This window comes from Ptychodera flava, chromosome 20 (genome assembly GCF_041260155.1).
Source record: "Ptychodera flava strain L36383 chromosome 20, AS_Pfla_20210202, whole genome shotgun sequence".
Lineage (NCBI taxonomy): Eukaryota > Metazoa > Hemichordata > Enteropneusta > Ptychoderidae > Ptychodera > Ptychodera flava.
The window spans coordinates 22,481,009-22,497,602 of record NC_091947.1 but is presented as its reverse complement, the minus strand read 5'-3'; the positions used below and the strand labels follow the sequence as shown (position 1 = coordinate 22,497,602).

Sequence of the window (16,594 nt, the reverse complement as noted above, 5' to 3'; positions counted from 1 at the left end):
TAATATTGATGCGTCTGGTTTTTTTCTCACACTGCTGCAATAGAGACAGGATCTAGTGCTCTCCCTTGTTCTGCAACATACCGGGGATCTTCAGCTCAGTCTGAACGAGAAACGCAAGCCGTTGCGGCATTTGTACGTAATAAAGACTTCGACATACTTCTCGACTACCGCAAGGTGTATATATATTATATATATAATATATATATATATATTATATATATATATATATAATATATATATATAATATATATAAATATATATATATATATATATATATATATATATATATATATATATTATATATATATATATATATGTAGTGTCAATAGGACGTTAGCAGTTGATCCCCAGTAGAGAGAGGAGTGGAATGATATAGAAACTTGATTGGTACACACTACCACACCCAGTTGTTTGGTCCGAACGCATTTAATGAACTTGTGACACGTTTCGCTCGAAAGCTAGAGCTTCTTCAGGTGTACTGTATAACGGAAAATACAAAGATCGTACTGATAAATAAATGCTGTACATTAAAAAAAACATTGCTTTACAAAACGTTAAACTGTGGAATTGTTTGACAAAGTCGATCGATTGAAAATGATATGTGATTTTGAGATAAAAGTACTCAACTTGCAGTCCGACGCCCAAGGTTAGAATCTGGCGTGCGGATATGCAGGTGAATGGCTATTTATATCACCGGGAAATGGACTTAGAGGGCGCTGTGGGAACTTATTTGAATATTGGGCTGATGTCCTGGAAAGGTGAAAGAGTATTGAGTTTCTGGATCCATAGTGATTCGATTTGTTTACGTAGCTTTTCATCTGACTGATATATTTGCACTATCGCGGAAATTGTAATGTCGTTGATAGCATGCTGAGCAGAGTTGAAATGAGTGGCTACAGGGGTGTCTTTATTGTGGCGAGTAGTCGAGAGATGATTGTTGAAACGTAGTCTGAGTGATGTCTTAGTTACACCCACATATTGTTTTGAGCAACGTTTACACGTAATGAGATATATAATGTTCTTACTTTGACTGCTCATATTGTTTCTGATTTCATGGATGGTATTATTGGCTGTGCTAGTGAAACGGGTGATATCTTGCAGTCCGACGCCTAAGGTAGGAATCTGGCGAGCGGATATGCAGGTGAATGGCTATTTTTACCACCGGAAAATGGACTGAGAGGGCGCTGTGGGAACTTATTTGAATATTGGACGGTAATATAGGTATATCTGGTATCGCTTGTGTACATCTTTGTGATTTGTGTAGAGTGTTGAAGTGTGAGGAAATAACTTTTTTCAAGTAGGAAAGACGGGGATATGAAGGTGGTGACCAGGGGTATGCGGATTTGGGGTAGTTTATTATGGTATTGCAGTAAGGTTGTTCTGGGGATCGCCTTAGCACATTCTATTTGGTTTACCACAAAATTTCGTGGGTAGCCTCGTTCAAAGAGGAAAAATTGTAGTTCAGAAAGGTGTATGTCTCTCCATTGAGTTTCTGAACAAATGCGACATATTCGAATGGCCAGACTATATGGTAAACCAGTTTAACATGTTTTGGGTGTGAGGAATTAAAATGAAAATACTGATGGGTGTCGGTGGTTTTTCGTATAAATCGGTCATAATTTTGCCGTTATCATCAACATGAACTTTGACATCTAGAAATTGGATGCTTGTCATTGATTCCTCCATTGTGAATTTGATCGTGGGATGATACATATTGAGATACTTAAAAAAGGAAGTAATGGCGTGCATGTTCGCAACGAAAATGCTATAAATGTCATTGATAAATCGATGCCATAGAAGCGGTGTTGAGGGTGCGTCTTGTAGAATTTTTTCTTCCAGATCACCCATAAAGATAATTGCATAACTAGGCGCCATCTTTTGGCCCATGGCTTTGCCGTGAAATTCTAAGGGGGGTTTATTGTTGAAAACAAAGTTATTGCTGTAGAGGACTAATTTTAAGAAACGTATGATAGTATTTGTGGGTGGGGTCTTGTCAGATATGCGATCTAAGGCCTGCGATCTGATGCCTTACAACAGGCTTGTATGCCTACTACTGTCGATGACAATACAACCGACAGCCTCAAGACAATACTTTGTATGCAAAGTAATGACACGGAAACTATAGAATAATGTTTACATTAGACAGAACACAGAAGTCAACAACTAAGTTCCGATTCATTTCATTGTATTTTATTGATATAAATGATGATGTGGACGGAGTTCAATCGAAATGTTGGTACCGTCGATATTATAGCAAATGGTTACCTCACAGTGAAAAAACACAGCTTCATTTTCTATCAACTCTTTGTGGGAGAGTGTAGAATGAAGTGAGTAATTGTAACACTAGAATACAGGTATATAAAACTATTTATGACACTATCTTGACCATATCTCTAGCTACAAACGTAATATACTTGTAATACAGCCATCTTTACACGAACCTTAGCAAAAATCTAACATATTAAATCGATGAAAAAGCCATTAAAACACAAATCATCGTCACGTACAGAAGTTTAGGTTACCAGAACAATATTCTCAAATCCATGGCAAAACGTCAAATTTGGCAAATATTGATATGGTATACTACTCTTAATGTGATATGTATCCGTTTAGGTAATACAGTGAATTCCTTAAATTACGTCTACATGAATTTTTATTTAAGACTGGATGGATATTATGAACTGGAACAAATAAATGATTCATATTATTTAGCCTTCTAGCTTACAATAATAATCTTTTATATATATATATATATTTCTTGTGAAATATTACAACCCCATCAGCAACAGATGCAATCAATCTATGTCTTTTGGAGAGATACTTTATAATATGCAAACCCCAATTGGCCACCCTCAACAAACGCAATACACTCATTAACACATGCCGCCAATCCAGTAATTTTCTCCTAAAGAATTTTGTTACCTGACTGTTATTCATGAGACAGGCAAATCATCACCATCTGTCACTCCCCATTCATTTTTACTGCCATTCAACTTCAGGCTCATTTGCATATTCAGTCCAGTACTACGCATATCTTCTGTTGAGCACCCGCGTTCTTGTTCAATAGGCTATGGTATCTGATGAGTGTAGGTTCTACCTACACGAAACTGTCCAGTAATACAACGCCTACCTTGAAACTGCCTTAGTTCCCGTTAACACTACACTATATATATATATATATATATATATATATATATTATATATATATATATATATATATATAACACCTATATATATATATATGACCTATCTATATGACCTATATATATATGTTAAACACCTGTATATATGACGTAATGCATGTATATATATCTATATTATATATATATATATATATATATATATATATATATATATTATATATATATATATATATATATATATATATATATATATATATATTACCCAGTCGTGAAAACCATATGGACTTACATTTACATACAAATTGAATGAAAATTGTAGTGGGAAAATGTGTTACAATATCAAAAATCAAGGTTTACGTACCGAATAAAGACAACACACGAAGAATCGTGGAAGAAGGATCTAGTTAATTTCATAAGGGAGCTTTCAGTTATTACGGCCAGGGAATGGGCCGGCAAATCCAGGGGGGGTCACCTTAATTTGAAAACTGCAAAGGGGTTGGTCATGTATTTTTGAAACAGCTCGGGGGGGGGTCACTTAATTTTCAAAAGTATCCGTCCCGTCAAAAAGCAGTTTCAGTGTTCAGAAATATTCTGGGAGATAAAAATGATTCACTGCATGATTTCATTCTCTGAAGTCATTTAACAGTAAATCTGAATTAAAGTGTAATTCACATGAATATCTTGCCTTGGCAAATCTGAGGCTTGTCTTATTGTAAATTGAGCTCACTGAGGGCAATGAACAATTCCTATTACTTACATATTAGAGATATAGCAAGTTTTGTCAGGGAAATTACTTAACAGTTACCTGTAGACTACTGTACCATGAAAAGTGAAATTATACTTTTAGGTGAAATTCCAATATAAATATTGTTGTCAACATCTGAACTTTCAAATACCCTATTTAAATCAAGTTCATTTGTATCAATTGTCAAACACCTATAAAAGCACAAATTAATTTAGTTTAGTATTGTAAAAATGTTATTCATAGTTTACTCATAGACTCCAATGTATAGTGAATCAACATTTCGGTGAAATTCAAAAATCCAATTTCTTGCACAGATATCAACCTTTAACCATTCTAGTCTAAGTACTTTAAAATGAATTATCAAATGTCTATAAATACACAGATTTAGATAGTTTTGTATTGGAAAAAATTATTTATAGTTTTCTCATACACGTAGACTCCAATGTATAGTGAATCAACATTTCGGTGAAATTCCAAAATCCAATTTCTTGCACTCATATCCATTTGTAACCACCCTAGTCTAATCAAGTACATTAATAATCAAGAGTACATAAATACACAGATTTACCTATTTTTGTATTGAAAAAAATTATTCATAGTTTCTTCATAGACTCCAATGTACAGTGAATCTACATTTTGGTGAAATTCCAAAATCCAATTTCTGGCGAACATATCCATTTGTTATCACTCTAGTCTAATCAAGTACATTAATATTAATAATCGAGAGTACATAAATACACAGCTTTACCTATTTTTGTATTGGAAAAAATTATTCATAGTTTCCTCATAGACTCCCATGTATAGTGGATGAACATTTTGAGTGAAATTCCAAAATCAGATTTCTTGTACACATAATATGCACCTTTAACCATCATATTCTAATCAATTACAATTATGTTAATTATTCAACATCTGTATGTGCACAAGTATAGCAAGTTTTTCATCGGAAAAAAATTATTCACAATTTTATCATAGACTCCCATGTATAGTGGATGAACAAATTTTTTGTCCACATACCAGTTGTAACAACCCTATTCCAATTAAGTACTTTATGTCAATTATCAAATATCTATAAATGCATAGATATAATTTTGTATTGAAAAAGTATTACATAGTTTTCTCATAGACTACCATGTATAGTGAATCAACATTATCAACAGCTGATTATCAATTTAATCCAAATATCAAAATTTTGTACACACGCTTGCGCAAAAATATTGCAATCCACCTGTAATTTCTATCCAATCCCTTTGAGGGGTAATGTCAAAATTATAGCAAGTCAGAAGGGGAAATTTGAACATAAACACCTTGTGAGTTTGTAAGGGGGGTCATTTGAAAAAATCTGAGAATTTTTTTTTGGATTCTATCGCCCCCTCCAGAGGTGTTTGTGTGTGCAGCTTTACGCAAGCAAAATGGGGGGGGGGGGGGGGTCATGAAATTTTTGTCATCTTAAAAGGGGGGGTCATCAATTTTTTGGTGCAATGGGTAGGGGGTTTCACTTATTTTGACTGATGCGCAGGAAGAATTTGCCGGCCCACCCCCGGCCATAATAACTGAACGCTCCCTAAGTACACCGAGTTATGTAAGACTGTCTACAGATGTGTAAGTTTGTATCATTTTGACGTGTACGATTGTGGTGAGTAATAAAATGCAAGGAAAGCAGAGGCTATCGTACATAGTAGGAAGAATCAGAGAATATACAGTGGGTAATATTTCAAGTGAATAATAAATTGGCCACTGGCCTTTATCATTAACATTTTATGAGTGTGCTGTACGATGAAACAGTTAAAAAAGTGCTCTTGAGTGTTTTGGATGGCTTTAGATCACATAAACGATAAAACCTTGAAGAAAAATTAGTTTACTACAAGGCCTCAACACATGATCTCTTTGCTAGGTTTGTATCATCACAATACTGGTATGTTCATTTGCCTGCATCAAAAATCAACTATCGTAAAACAGTACTGTCATAGCACAAATGTATGTTAGCAAAGCATACTTTGTTTATCCCAAGATTTAGCCTATTGTAAGTCTCTCATGAACTGATTCTTACAAACTGACCAGTATCATGAACGCAAAATTACGTCGTTGCTTTAAGAATACGACGTTTTATTCGCTTTGACTTGCCAAAGAAACGCGAGTCAAACCTTGCTCAGATGGATCTTCAGAGGGTTTACAGTTGCAATATGTATTGGTGGAACAGTCCTTCTTTGGCTGTGCTGGGTTCTGCAAGAAAATGAGGAAAACGTATTTTGTTCGTTATTAATACTGAACACTAATACTGCGCAGCCACAATATGTCGAGGGACTGCCAATTATGTGACACTCTCGTGTAATGTTGATGTCATCTTCTGATAAGGTTCACATTTGGCCGTGTAAGCAGAGAGATTGCGGCCCAATGTGTGGTTGAGTAAGAAGAGAGTAGACCAAGGGTAGCAACAGAGTTCCTAAATAGACTGTCAAATACACTTTTTGTTGAAAATATCACAAATTCAGATGGGAGAACAAATCATCTCAACCTTCCCAAGTATTAACCTGACCCTGTGATACAAATTATAAGTCACTAACAAAAGTTCATGCATCTTTCACACAAAGTTGATCACATGTCCTATTAACTTTAACCAAATTCTACATGTGACACGAACAGCAGTCAATTGTTGTCTTTTTCATAAACTAAGATCTTAATTCGTTGGAATTAAATAATCACTTTTAACCATAGTGATTGCATAGTTTTTGCCTACCACTGCGTGGTTCAGTCAATTTAAAGGATAACATACAAAGTAATCTGCGGTATTGATCAAAGGTCTGCCCATTTCTCCTGCCCTTATTATCCTATACTGTACGCATAACGTACCTCATTATGCCTCCTCGTGACGTAAACCTTAGATGCTCTGAGCTTTATACGTTTAGCTTTTCGCCTTGATGGTGCTCTTTCACTATCTTGTGAAGGCGATGTGGTCTCATCTCCTGAAGTCGTTTCGTTCGGGTACTTAGGACGCAGACAAAGAGAGCAAACAAATGTTTCTCTTTGTCTGTGCTGAAGGCAAACATCTGTCGCAGATCGCACATCAGCATTGCCTTGTTCTTCAGTGCTTGCTTTTCTTCCGGTTTGGGCGTATCGGTTTTTAATTTTCTTTCGTAAATCAGGTGGAAATGCTAGTTCATTTCCCAGTATTATCTTCGCCCACTAAATTACAAATACAAATTTAAAACTTTAGTCACTTACCAATTTCGCCGAATATGTTTTGTTATGCAGTCCGAAGTACTTGTCTCAGAAAAAAGTTGCAATGTGATTTTTGTGCAAACACTAACGACTTCATAAAATATATGAGAAGTAAAGAGTAAAGTAACAGATGTCCGTCATCTTTTATCATTGTCCAGTAGTAGTTATCAATAATTACTTCAAAAATAGTACAGAGTTAGACAAATAAGGAGACAATTAACTTTTGTTCCTTGCCAATGCTTGCAATGTTCTGAGTTCGTAACCTTCGTCATGAAAATCAGAACTATTCTGCGAACACAATTCTTTAACTATACCACCGTTCCACCTATGTGGCTGATGAAAAGAGGGGCACCAGAATGAACTGCATACTTCAAAATTAATCCTACCTGTCTGTGCCACTCCTTGCCGTCTTGCTTGTTGAATGTGTTACCCATCATGGCAATCAGCATGTTGATTAGCAACAATGTCACCAGAATCATGTAGACTACAAATAACAACTGTCGTTACGAAAATAAAATTAAACAGGGGTTATTTTTCATAAAAGATAACTCGAATTGCCTTAATCACGTAACTTCAAATAGAAAACATCCTATATAAGCACCTTTGTAAAATATTTTTTCGTAATGATTTTAGTTTCACCATGAATCATTATTATCTTTTAATGAAAAATGGATTTATGTGCAATTAAGAAATCAAGATCGACAAAATTTAATAGGTGTTTGCAAGCATCAGTTTGTTATAGCTTCGCCATGATATATAGATTTAATTAAAAAAAAGAAAGCAAACTTTGCACGACATTATGTACGAGGTGAAGTTGAGAACATTATCGAGCCAAAGTTTGCTTGGGTCCTTTATGGGCTGTTAGGTTGTATTTTATTGCTGGTATTTTATAGTTTTGGCGATGGAAAGTAAATTTGAACATGTAGGAAACACATGGAGCCAATGCTGGATAATTAGTCAGGTGGCTTAGCAACAAAAAACAGCAAGATCGTTACACGGATGACAAAAGTGCCAAATTTGCTACAGAGGTTCACATATGTGTGTAGATCAAAATTAGCTATTGCTCCAAAAATTTGGGCCACCGGAAAGGCTCGATGACGTCATAAATTCAAAATGGCCGCCATTATAACGCTTAAAAATGGTAAAATACAGTTTATTCAGCCAGTTTTCACTATTCTTGTAAATAAACTGACTCAAACATTCTCAATCATAAATAAAACATTGAATTAATGCAAATTAATTCTTATGATGACGTCATAAAGCCAAAATGGCCGACCAAATTTAAAATGTCCCCCATAACATTGTCTAAAAATGTTAAAACACTGTTAATGAAGCCTGTTTTCAGCATTTTATCACCTGAACTGAAATGAACACCCCAAATTACAGACAAAACAGATAATTGATGCAAATTAATTATTAAGATGACGTCATAAAACCAAAATGGCAACCGAAAGTTACAAAATGGACGATTATGAAGTTTACTATGCTTGGTACAATAGCCCATTTACGTGACAAAATGATAGTATAAAAGTAATGTACAATTTGTATTAATATTCCGTAAACTTAAAATAAAAGTATAAATGTATCAAAACTTAGCCAATAAGTTCAACACAAGTAACAAACTCTTATGAGATTATTGATTATTAAAAATGGTTTGTGTTTGAAAAATCGAATCGATATAAAGGAAATGAAGGCAACTTCACACACTGGTTCTACCTTTGCTTGTGATACGGTATAGTGGGTAGATCAATGTGGTTTGGTGATAAGGGAAAATGGTGAGAAACCAGTGAATCGATAGTGCTTTGACCCTCGTTATTTGACCTTGGTCCCGGAAATAAGGTTTTATGTTGGTTATTCCTCCTAGCGGCGTTTCAGGCCAAAGTTGGGTGCCTTCTTCAGTCACTTGAATGGTTTTGTATTCCCACATGCTCATTTTAATGGTAGCCATTGTTCATCAAAGACAGATGCTAAAATAATTATGTTTTGGTCAGAATTTGCGTGAATTGTTGCTCAGACCGTTCATTTGTACTCTCCTGTGTTTGAATTTGCTTGAAGGAGGATATATATATTGTATGTTTTTCTTCCTTTTTACGTTATTATAGGTTTTCTCGAAAAACCATGGCCAGCGTTTAATCGCCCTTCATAATTTTCCAGATTCTTATCACATTGTTTGATTAGGCTGGTTTTGATGAGGTTGTGCTGACTAGTATTTTGTTACATCATTACTCTTACTTTTGTTGATGAAGGATGGCTGACGTTTTGTTACATTCTTTTTTATACAAGCTATGTCTTTCTTTTTGTAATCTCTTTGTTGAAGATTTTGCGTTGAGAAATTGACCTTTTTATGAAGTCCATATTGTTGTTGCATGTACATATCTGAGTAATTCACCTTCAATTAAGCATTTGAAAGTCGGTGGCAGATAAATATCGTCAGATGGTTTTTGTGGGTTTTAAAATCGAGCCATCTCTCTCAATTGCGTCAAGGTATGATATTTTGTCGATAGAATGTTCAATTATGAATTCCAAGTTGAACGTAGAGTAAGGGTGTTGCACTCCTCGACAAATGTTCTGAATGTTAAAAGTTGATGATCGATTCCTGTGTAAACCATGAACATGTCACCTTTTAAATTTCCATACGAATATTTGACCGGATTGGAATTTAATATAACTTTCTCCGTTTCATGGTATATGATATCAGCTATTTCTGGTGAGCCCATACTGCATCCATAGATTCGTTTGTATTTTTCTAAGTTGAGTTAAAATATGTTGCGTTTCAGAATAATCGACATTCAAGGCTTTCATGTACATTGATGGTGGGTTTTGTATCATACCAGTTGGCAGTACTGTTTCAGAGTCCAACGCTACGATCGCTGCATTTATGGCTTCATTTTTGGCATGTTTTTCTATATTGATACCACGTCTTATGTTACCAGAATAGAGTTTGCTTGTTTTTTTAATTGGTTCTACCTAGAGAATAAAGTTTTTTTGTGTCCCTGGCATATTTAAGTCGTTTTGGACGATTGGTTTTATGACAAGGTCTAGAAATTCCGACATTTGTTTTATTGGGCTTGAGCAGCCATTTCTATCGAGACGTTGGGTGATGATTGTTTCTTCTGCTTTAGTTTTGTGTATTTTTGGCAGGAGATACCATCATGGTGTACAAATTATTCTACTTATGGAAATGGGGAAACTGTAAATCACCTCGTCAATGATATTCTTGTCGCAGATAAATGATTTCGTATACAATATCCACTGTATAGACAATGTCGCCAAGTGTATTAGTGAACATTTTTCAATTCGCAGCTGTCTAGAACTTTCTTTAATGTCATTTATCTTATTCACAATTGCTATGCCTCATTCTTTATTGATGGGTTTCACTAAGATTTGTTTGTTTTTAGACAGATTGTTCAGGGCAGTCTTTTCTGCCAGAGCCATATTCTTTCTGAAGTGGGTTGCGAATGGAATTTCCTCTATCGATGTAAGTTGTTTCGAGACAGTTTTACAATTTTTGGGTTTTCCGCGGTTACTAGTGTTGAACATGTACTTATCTTTGAACAGATGTCTGATTGATTGATTGATTGTTTCTCATGATATATCATAATCGTATGATGCGAATAAATTTGTTGATATCTCATACGACAATTTTTCTAGACACTCCGGAGTGGGAATAAATTTCAAGCCTTTACTTAATGCTTTGATTAAGGTTTGATTTGCAAGATTGTTGATGAATCTGAGAATCTTTCTGAGTTCTTATCTTTGTTTAACCTTCCATTTCTGCTTATGTTCTTCCTGGTGATTTTTTATGTTTTTATGTTTTGGGTTTCCAAACAGCAAAACTCGTCTGGTCACGTTTTTTTGCAGTTTCTTCATCTTTGAATTCCTAACCAGTCTGGTAAGTGCACAACGAAAGGCAAAGACGCTTTTCATAAAATCAAAAAGTAAGCTAAGCTAGATTCAAAAAGCAAAAAATAGTCTTCTTTTTGTTCATAAAACCCTGACCGAACGATCTTTTTCAGGCCGGCAAATCCTCCAGAAAGAGAACTACAGTAACTGTAGCACAAAACTATGTCACCACACATCGAGACATAAAAATCCAAGAAAATTCAAACGAAAAGGCTTCTGAAACAAAGGAAGCAAAAGTCTAGACCAAAATCACAAACATAAAACCTTTTTTCAGGGACCAGGGTCACATGACCAGGGTCAAGGCATGATTTATTTACCGGTTTCTCGCCATGTTTTTCGTTATCATGAAATTACATCACTATTGATCTACTCCCTATAACGTAACACTTTCAAAGGTAGAACCTATGAGATAACTTTATTTCCTTATATTGGTTCAGTTCTTCAGACAGAGGTCATTGTTAAAAATAAATAATTTTATAATATTTTGTAATTTGTGTTGGGCTTATTGGCTAAGTTTTCGTACATTCATCATTTATTTTGAGTTTATGGATTATCAAGACAAATTGTAGATTACCTTTAAAGTATTATTTTGTCACGTAAATTGGCTATTTTACTAAGCACAGTGAACTTCATAATAGGTCATTTTGTAATTTTCGGTCGCCATTTTGCTTTTATGACGTCATCACAATAATGAATTTGTATCAATTATATGTTTTGTCTATAATTTGGGTGTTAATTTCAGTACAGGGATAAAATGCTGGAAACAGGCTTAATTAACAGTATTTGAACATTATCAGACGATAATATGGGGGATAATTTGGTCAGCCATTTTGGCTTTATGACGTCATCATAATAATTGATTTGCATTAATTTTATGTTGTATTTGTAATTTGGGATCTTTGTGTCGGTTTATTTAAAAAATGTTGAAAACTGCCTGAATTAGACGTATTTTACCATTTTTAAGCCTTATAATGGCGGCCATTTTGAATTTATGACGTCATCGAGCCTTTCCGGTGGCCAAAATTTTTGGAGCAATAGCTAATATTGATTTACACATATATGCGAACACCTGTAGCAAATTTGGCACTTTTGTCATCCGTTAACGATATTTTTGTTAAGCCACCTGACTCAAATCGCTACATATATCAGTAATATATCTGAGGGTAATGACTTCACCCCAAGTCACTGGTATTGACAAAGCTATATAAAATATTGGATATCCTTCCAATACATGTCCAGGAACCTCAAAGATAATATAAGTGGAGTACAAAAATTATCCCTTACCTTGGGTAAGTTTATGTAACGGGTATCATCAAAGGACGCATAGATGTCTTGAAATTCACCAAGTGACATGATAAACAACCCTAGCAGGGCATTGATAGGGTCGTTAAACAAAGTGCTCGGCGTGCCGATGAATGCAATGTACATAGCTAAAAAATGAAAATCATACTGCATTCAGTATTTCGCTTGACTACAATCCTCTTGGATTTTTCAACACAAGGTAAAGCAGAAAAAGAAAAACTCATCAAAATCGCATGAAACGATAAAGGAACAATATCTATGCAGTCTGTGTGGACTGATGCGAAATTAAAATGTCACACATATACCATATATTCCATAGCCCTAGGAATTAGTTTCAAACGTTTCCAGCCGACTTAACATTCAAACTCTTACACATTACCAATTGAAGTAATAATAGAATTTTTCGAAAAAGATGAATTACCGGTGAATGAAATGATCTCAAGAAAAGATGATATTCAATCTCTTACCTTGAGAAAATCCCACCAGGAAGACGAGGTAGATAGCAAAGAACTTCAGTAGATCGCCCCAAAGCATCTTATCAATCATCCCCAGAAACGGACCAATGAATTTGAACGGACTGAAAACGAATGACATGTCAGTGTATTAAGAGAGAATGCGCCTTAGGGACAGATATTTGTACTATCAAACTTTACATCATTATTTTTGCTCTACCGCTTGTTAGTGGCGCTACTTTTGAAGTTCACGGAGTGAATTAAGGTTCAGAGGCTTATTTTTGTGAAAATCGAAACTTTAATTCCCCATAGCTGTTAACACAGGGATGGCGGCCATTTTGAATTTTAAATACGGGTGAATGTTTTGTAATTGTTTCTCTTGGTGCCAAAATTTGCATGGTGACCCGAATTATCATTTTGATTGAAAGAGAATGGTTTAAAATTTGCTTGAGGAAAGTTTAAACGAAAGTTTAATTCTACGTACAGACGAATTGGTAGGCTCAGCTACGTAAGGTGACATTTCGAGCATTTAAATTTTTCCCTAACACAAGTGTGGACGATCAATCTTTGAAATTTAATGGGTCACATTGCAGTGTCTGGAGCAAACAAAGGCACGCCACTGTTTGTGTACCTTTAGCATAAAATGATAATTTATATCGCATAATTATTGCAATAAAGTTGTGTCCTTTGATGAAGAATTCTGAGTAAAGTTGTCGCTGTTAGACGAAGAAAGTGCACATCATTAGAAATTGCACATCATTTTCTACATTACCTGAGGAAGTATATGAAGTACGGACATGTCAACAGTAGTGAAAACATAACCATAACGTCTTCATAAACTGGATTGCAGGCTATACGACCAGGTACAGCCAAAAGGAGACAGATTACCGATACAAAGAAGACTCCGTTTGCAGAGGGATGCCACTAATATAAAAAGATAAATTAATGCTGTATAAGATGTATCAGCACCCTCACATTAAAGAGAAATCGATCATGATACCTTTACCAGCCTGTTTGTCAAATGGCTGTTTGTTTATCGTTCGACTCATACCATGGAATATCGAATGTAGGATAAGTTGTACTGGTATTATGTGGTATTTAGTAAAGCAATGAAGTGACTTTCTTCTCCAACCTTTTATGCCTCTATATCTAAAACCTGTTTAAGCTTTGGAAAAAGCATAACTGTGGCCATCGTTTATTACCGTTTATCATTACTCACCACATTTTCATCATGAAAGTCCCTTGGAGTATTGTCCACAATTTCTTTGATGAAGAATGCCAGAAAGAGACTGGCTCCAAGTAGACTCATCACTTCAAAGGCTATGCGTATCTTGAGATAACAAAAGACCGAATGATAAACATTTAACATATTTAACATTGGCAAACCTATAACACGGGAATCTTTTGAAGATAGAATTTAAATGTTGCAGATGGTGATCAAAATATTTAATTTTTCTGCATAAAAAAGATTCCTCCTTCAACAACAATAGAAAATTATTGCACTGAGAATGAAGGTATCGTCAACCATTTCTGACTTCAAAAATAAATACGATATTGTTGAATAATTGTTTTAAGTGTTGATTAGGATGAGTCAAACATCAAAATCCTTGATTCTTTATTATTATTATTATTATTATTATTATTATTATTATTATTATTGTTGTTGTTGTTGTTGTTGTTGTTGTTGTTGTTGTTGTTGTTGTTGTCATAGTAGTAGTGCTAGTTCAAGCAGTACCAGTTAGTCTACGTTTCTGAACAATCTTATATAACTGGTCATCGGTAGTGTGATGATTTAGAAGATAGCAATCATTCGATACTGTGATGTTTTGGAGCTCATAACCTTCACCTACAGAGACGTTCACTTCTTTTGTAGTAGCATACGGGTCCTGACAAAAGAAAACAAGGATTGTGGTGAGTAATGTTACTCCTTTCATCAAGGCAATTGCCAGTACGAATGGAAATAGCATTGAAAAAGGGTAAAGTGTTGTAGTATAAAAAGCTTGGCATTTCATGTCCTGCTTGAAAGTTACACATAGCTGCAGCTGCGCTGCTTACATTTATTACATGCCTCGATGTGAGTGCAAATCAGTGCATTGATTTGAATAGGAACATCCGGGATGTTAGCGGGCCGGTGAACGATGTACTGACCGGTTTCCATGGTTACCCGGTCCAGTGAAGCCTTTCGACGTTTTCGACGTCAAAGTAGACGCTTAACGCTAGATGTAAAATATCCATGCGCGCACTGCTATTTTAACTTTCGTTAAAATCTGTTTGATGCTGGTCGATAATGGTAAAATTGTTTGAAAATCCCCTGTATGTAGCTAAATGTCATATAGCATTAACTGTGAAGAGGCATGTAATAAAATATTATTGCCTGAATACATGGGTTTATGTGCCCTCCCAGCAGAGACAATTTGCCCTCCTGACGTAGGGCAAATTGTCCCCTTCTCTCGGGCACATAAACCCATGTATTCAGGCAATAATATGAACTCTTCAACAGTTAATAGGACTGGAGCAAGCCAAATGCATCTACAAGACAGAGTGACCAAATCAGCAACTCATAAGAAGTCTCATTGAGATAGTGCCGAAAAAAGTAAACCTACTGAATTGAAGGACAGGAGTAGCCTTAGAAACGCGTAAGGAGAACCACCTTTTCCAATGAATTACATCTGTGAACTAAATGAATCATGCAATGTACACCATTGCTAAACCGGCTTTTCAGCTTGATTTGTGCACTGATGACAGAAGACTGCGAGTTATCTGAATGTGACATTTTCACTGCATAAAACTAACAAGCGAAACGAAACGAAGGAAAACAGTAATGGTCATTTGGGATCGCCCCCCCCCCTCTCTCTCTCTCTCTCTCTCTCTCTCTCTCTCTCCTCTCTCTCTCTCTCTCTCTCTCTCTCTCTCAACGGACATTCATTTCTGCTGGAACGAAGGCAAAAGTTACCCATACAGGAAACTAGATTGTGGAATTACCTCTCCTGGTCGCAGGTACAGATTTGCTGTAAGGATTGCGAGGTACACAAAGAAGAGAAGCCATTTCAGGTAAAAATAATATCTTCCACACTGCCACTTCTCCTTAAGGATCTCCCACACTATCCCATCCATCAAATCAAGATGCTCTTGTCCTTTCTACAATGTTAGAATAAACATAACTATTAATTAGAGAAACTAGATACAATTAATGGTGAAATGTTCAATAATGTCATCTTTGGAAAATTGAACAAAAACTGACTCGCGTTTGAGTTTGTGAAAAATTTTGCTTATAGTTGTGAGTGCTGATTACATTAACTTATAGAAATCTAAAAGTGCTATCAACAAATAGTTTCCATCAATTTTGTCTTCGACCAAGGATCTTGGATTTTTTCCGAATGGAAAAGTATTCTGATACTAACGGAGGCAAATAACACATTTTTGTAACAACATGATGCAACTGCTGTAAATGGGAAACATATTTCCAAACAATACTTGCCTGGTTTACAATGATATGTAGAGCTGATTTTCGGTCGATTTCTCCATTTTCACCAATGGTATCAAACCCATCGAGGGCATAGGCAGCACAAGTCACATCCCCATAGGTCCAGTACACCTCTCTCTCGTATTCCAGTATATGATCAAACATTTCTTTTCTTGCCAAGGTAGCAGCCAAGTTCAAAGGTGTCAGGCCCTGTTTATTGCGAATATTTGGGTCGGCCCCCCTCTCACGGGCTAGGTTATACATATCCTGCCATATACAATATGTATGTGTACTATAAGTTCAATTATATCATACCAGTATATTGATGGCGCAAATACGGCGATCTGATTGGTCGAGACGCGAAAAG

At 35.5% G+C, this 16,594-nt stretch overlaps 1 protein-coding gene across 1 annotated transcript in view; it reads right to left on the bottom strand.

Annotated features, from left to right (window-relative positions):
* LOC139119527 (uncharacterized) overlaps nt 1–14,090 on the bottom strand; it is a 55,560-nt gene extending 41,470 nt beyond the window's left edge. The window contains exons 1-7 of the mRNA XM_070683368.1: nt 13,984–14,090; nt 13,537–13,688; nt 12,780–12,889; nt 12,295–12,440; nt 7,494–7,604; nt 6,739–7,071; nt 6,033–6,111 (exon numbers count right to left, since the gene is read on the bottom strand). Coding sequence (XP_070539469.1) covers nt 6,033–6,111; nt 6,739–7,071; nt 7,494–7,604; nt 12,295–12,440; nt 12,780–12,889; nt 13,537–13,688; nt 13,984–14,073 — 1,021 coding nt within the window. The 5' untranslated portion in view covers nt 14,074–14,090. The remainder of the gene's footprint in view (nt 1–6,032; nt 6,112–6,738; nt 7,072–7,493; nt 7,605–12,294; nt 12,441–12,779; nt 12,890–13,536; nt 13,689–13,983) is intronic.
* Between the last annotated feature and the right edge of the window lie 2,504 nt (nt 14,091–16,594).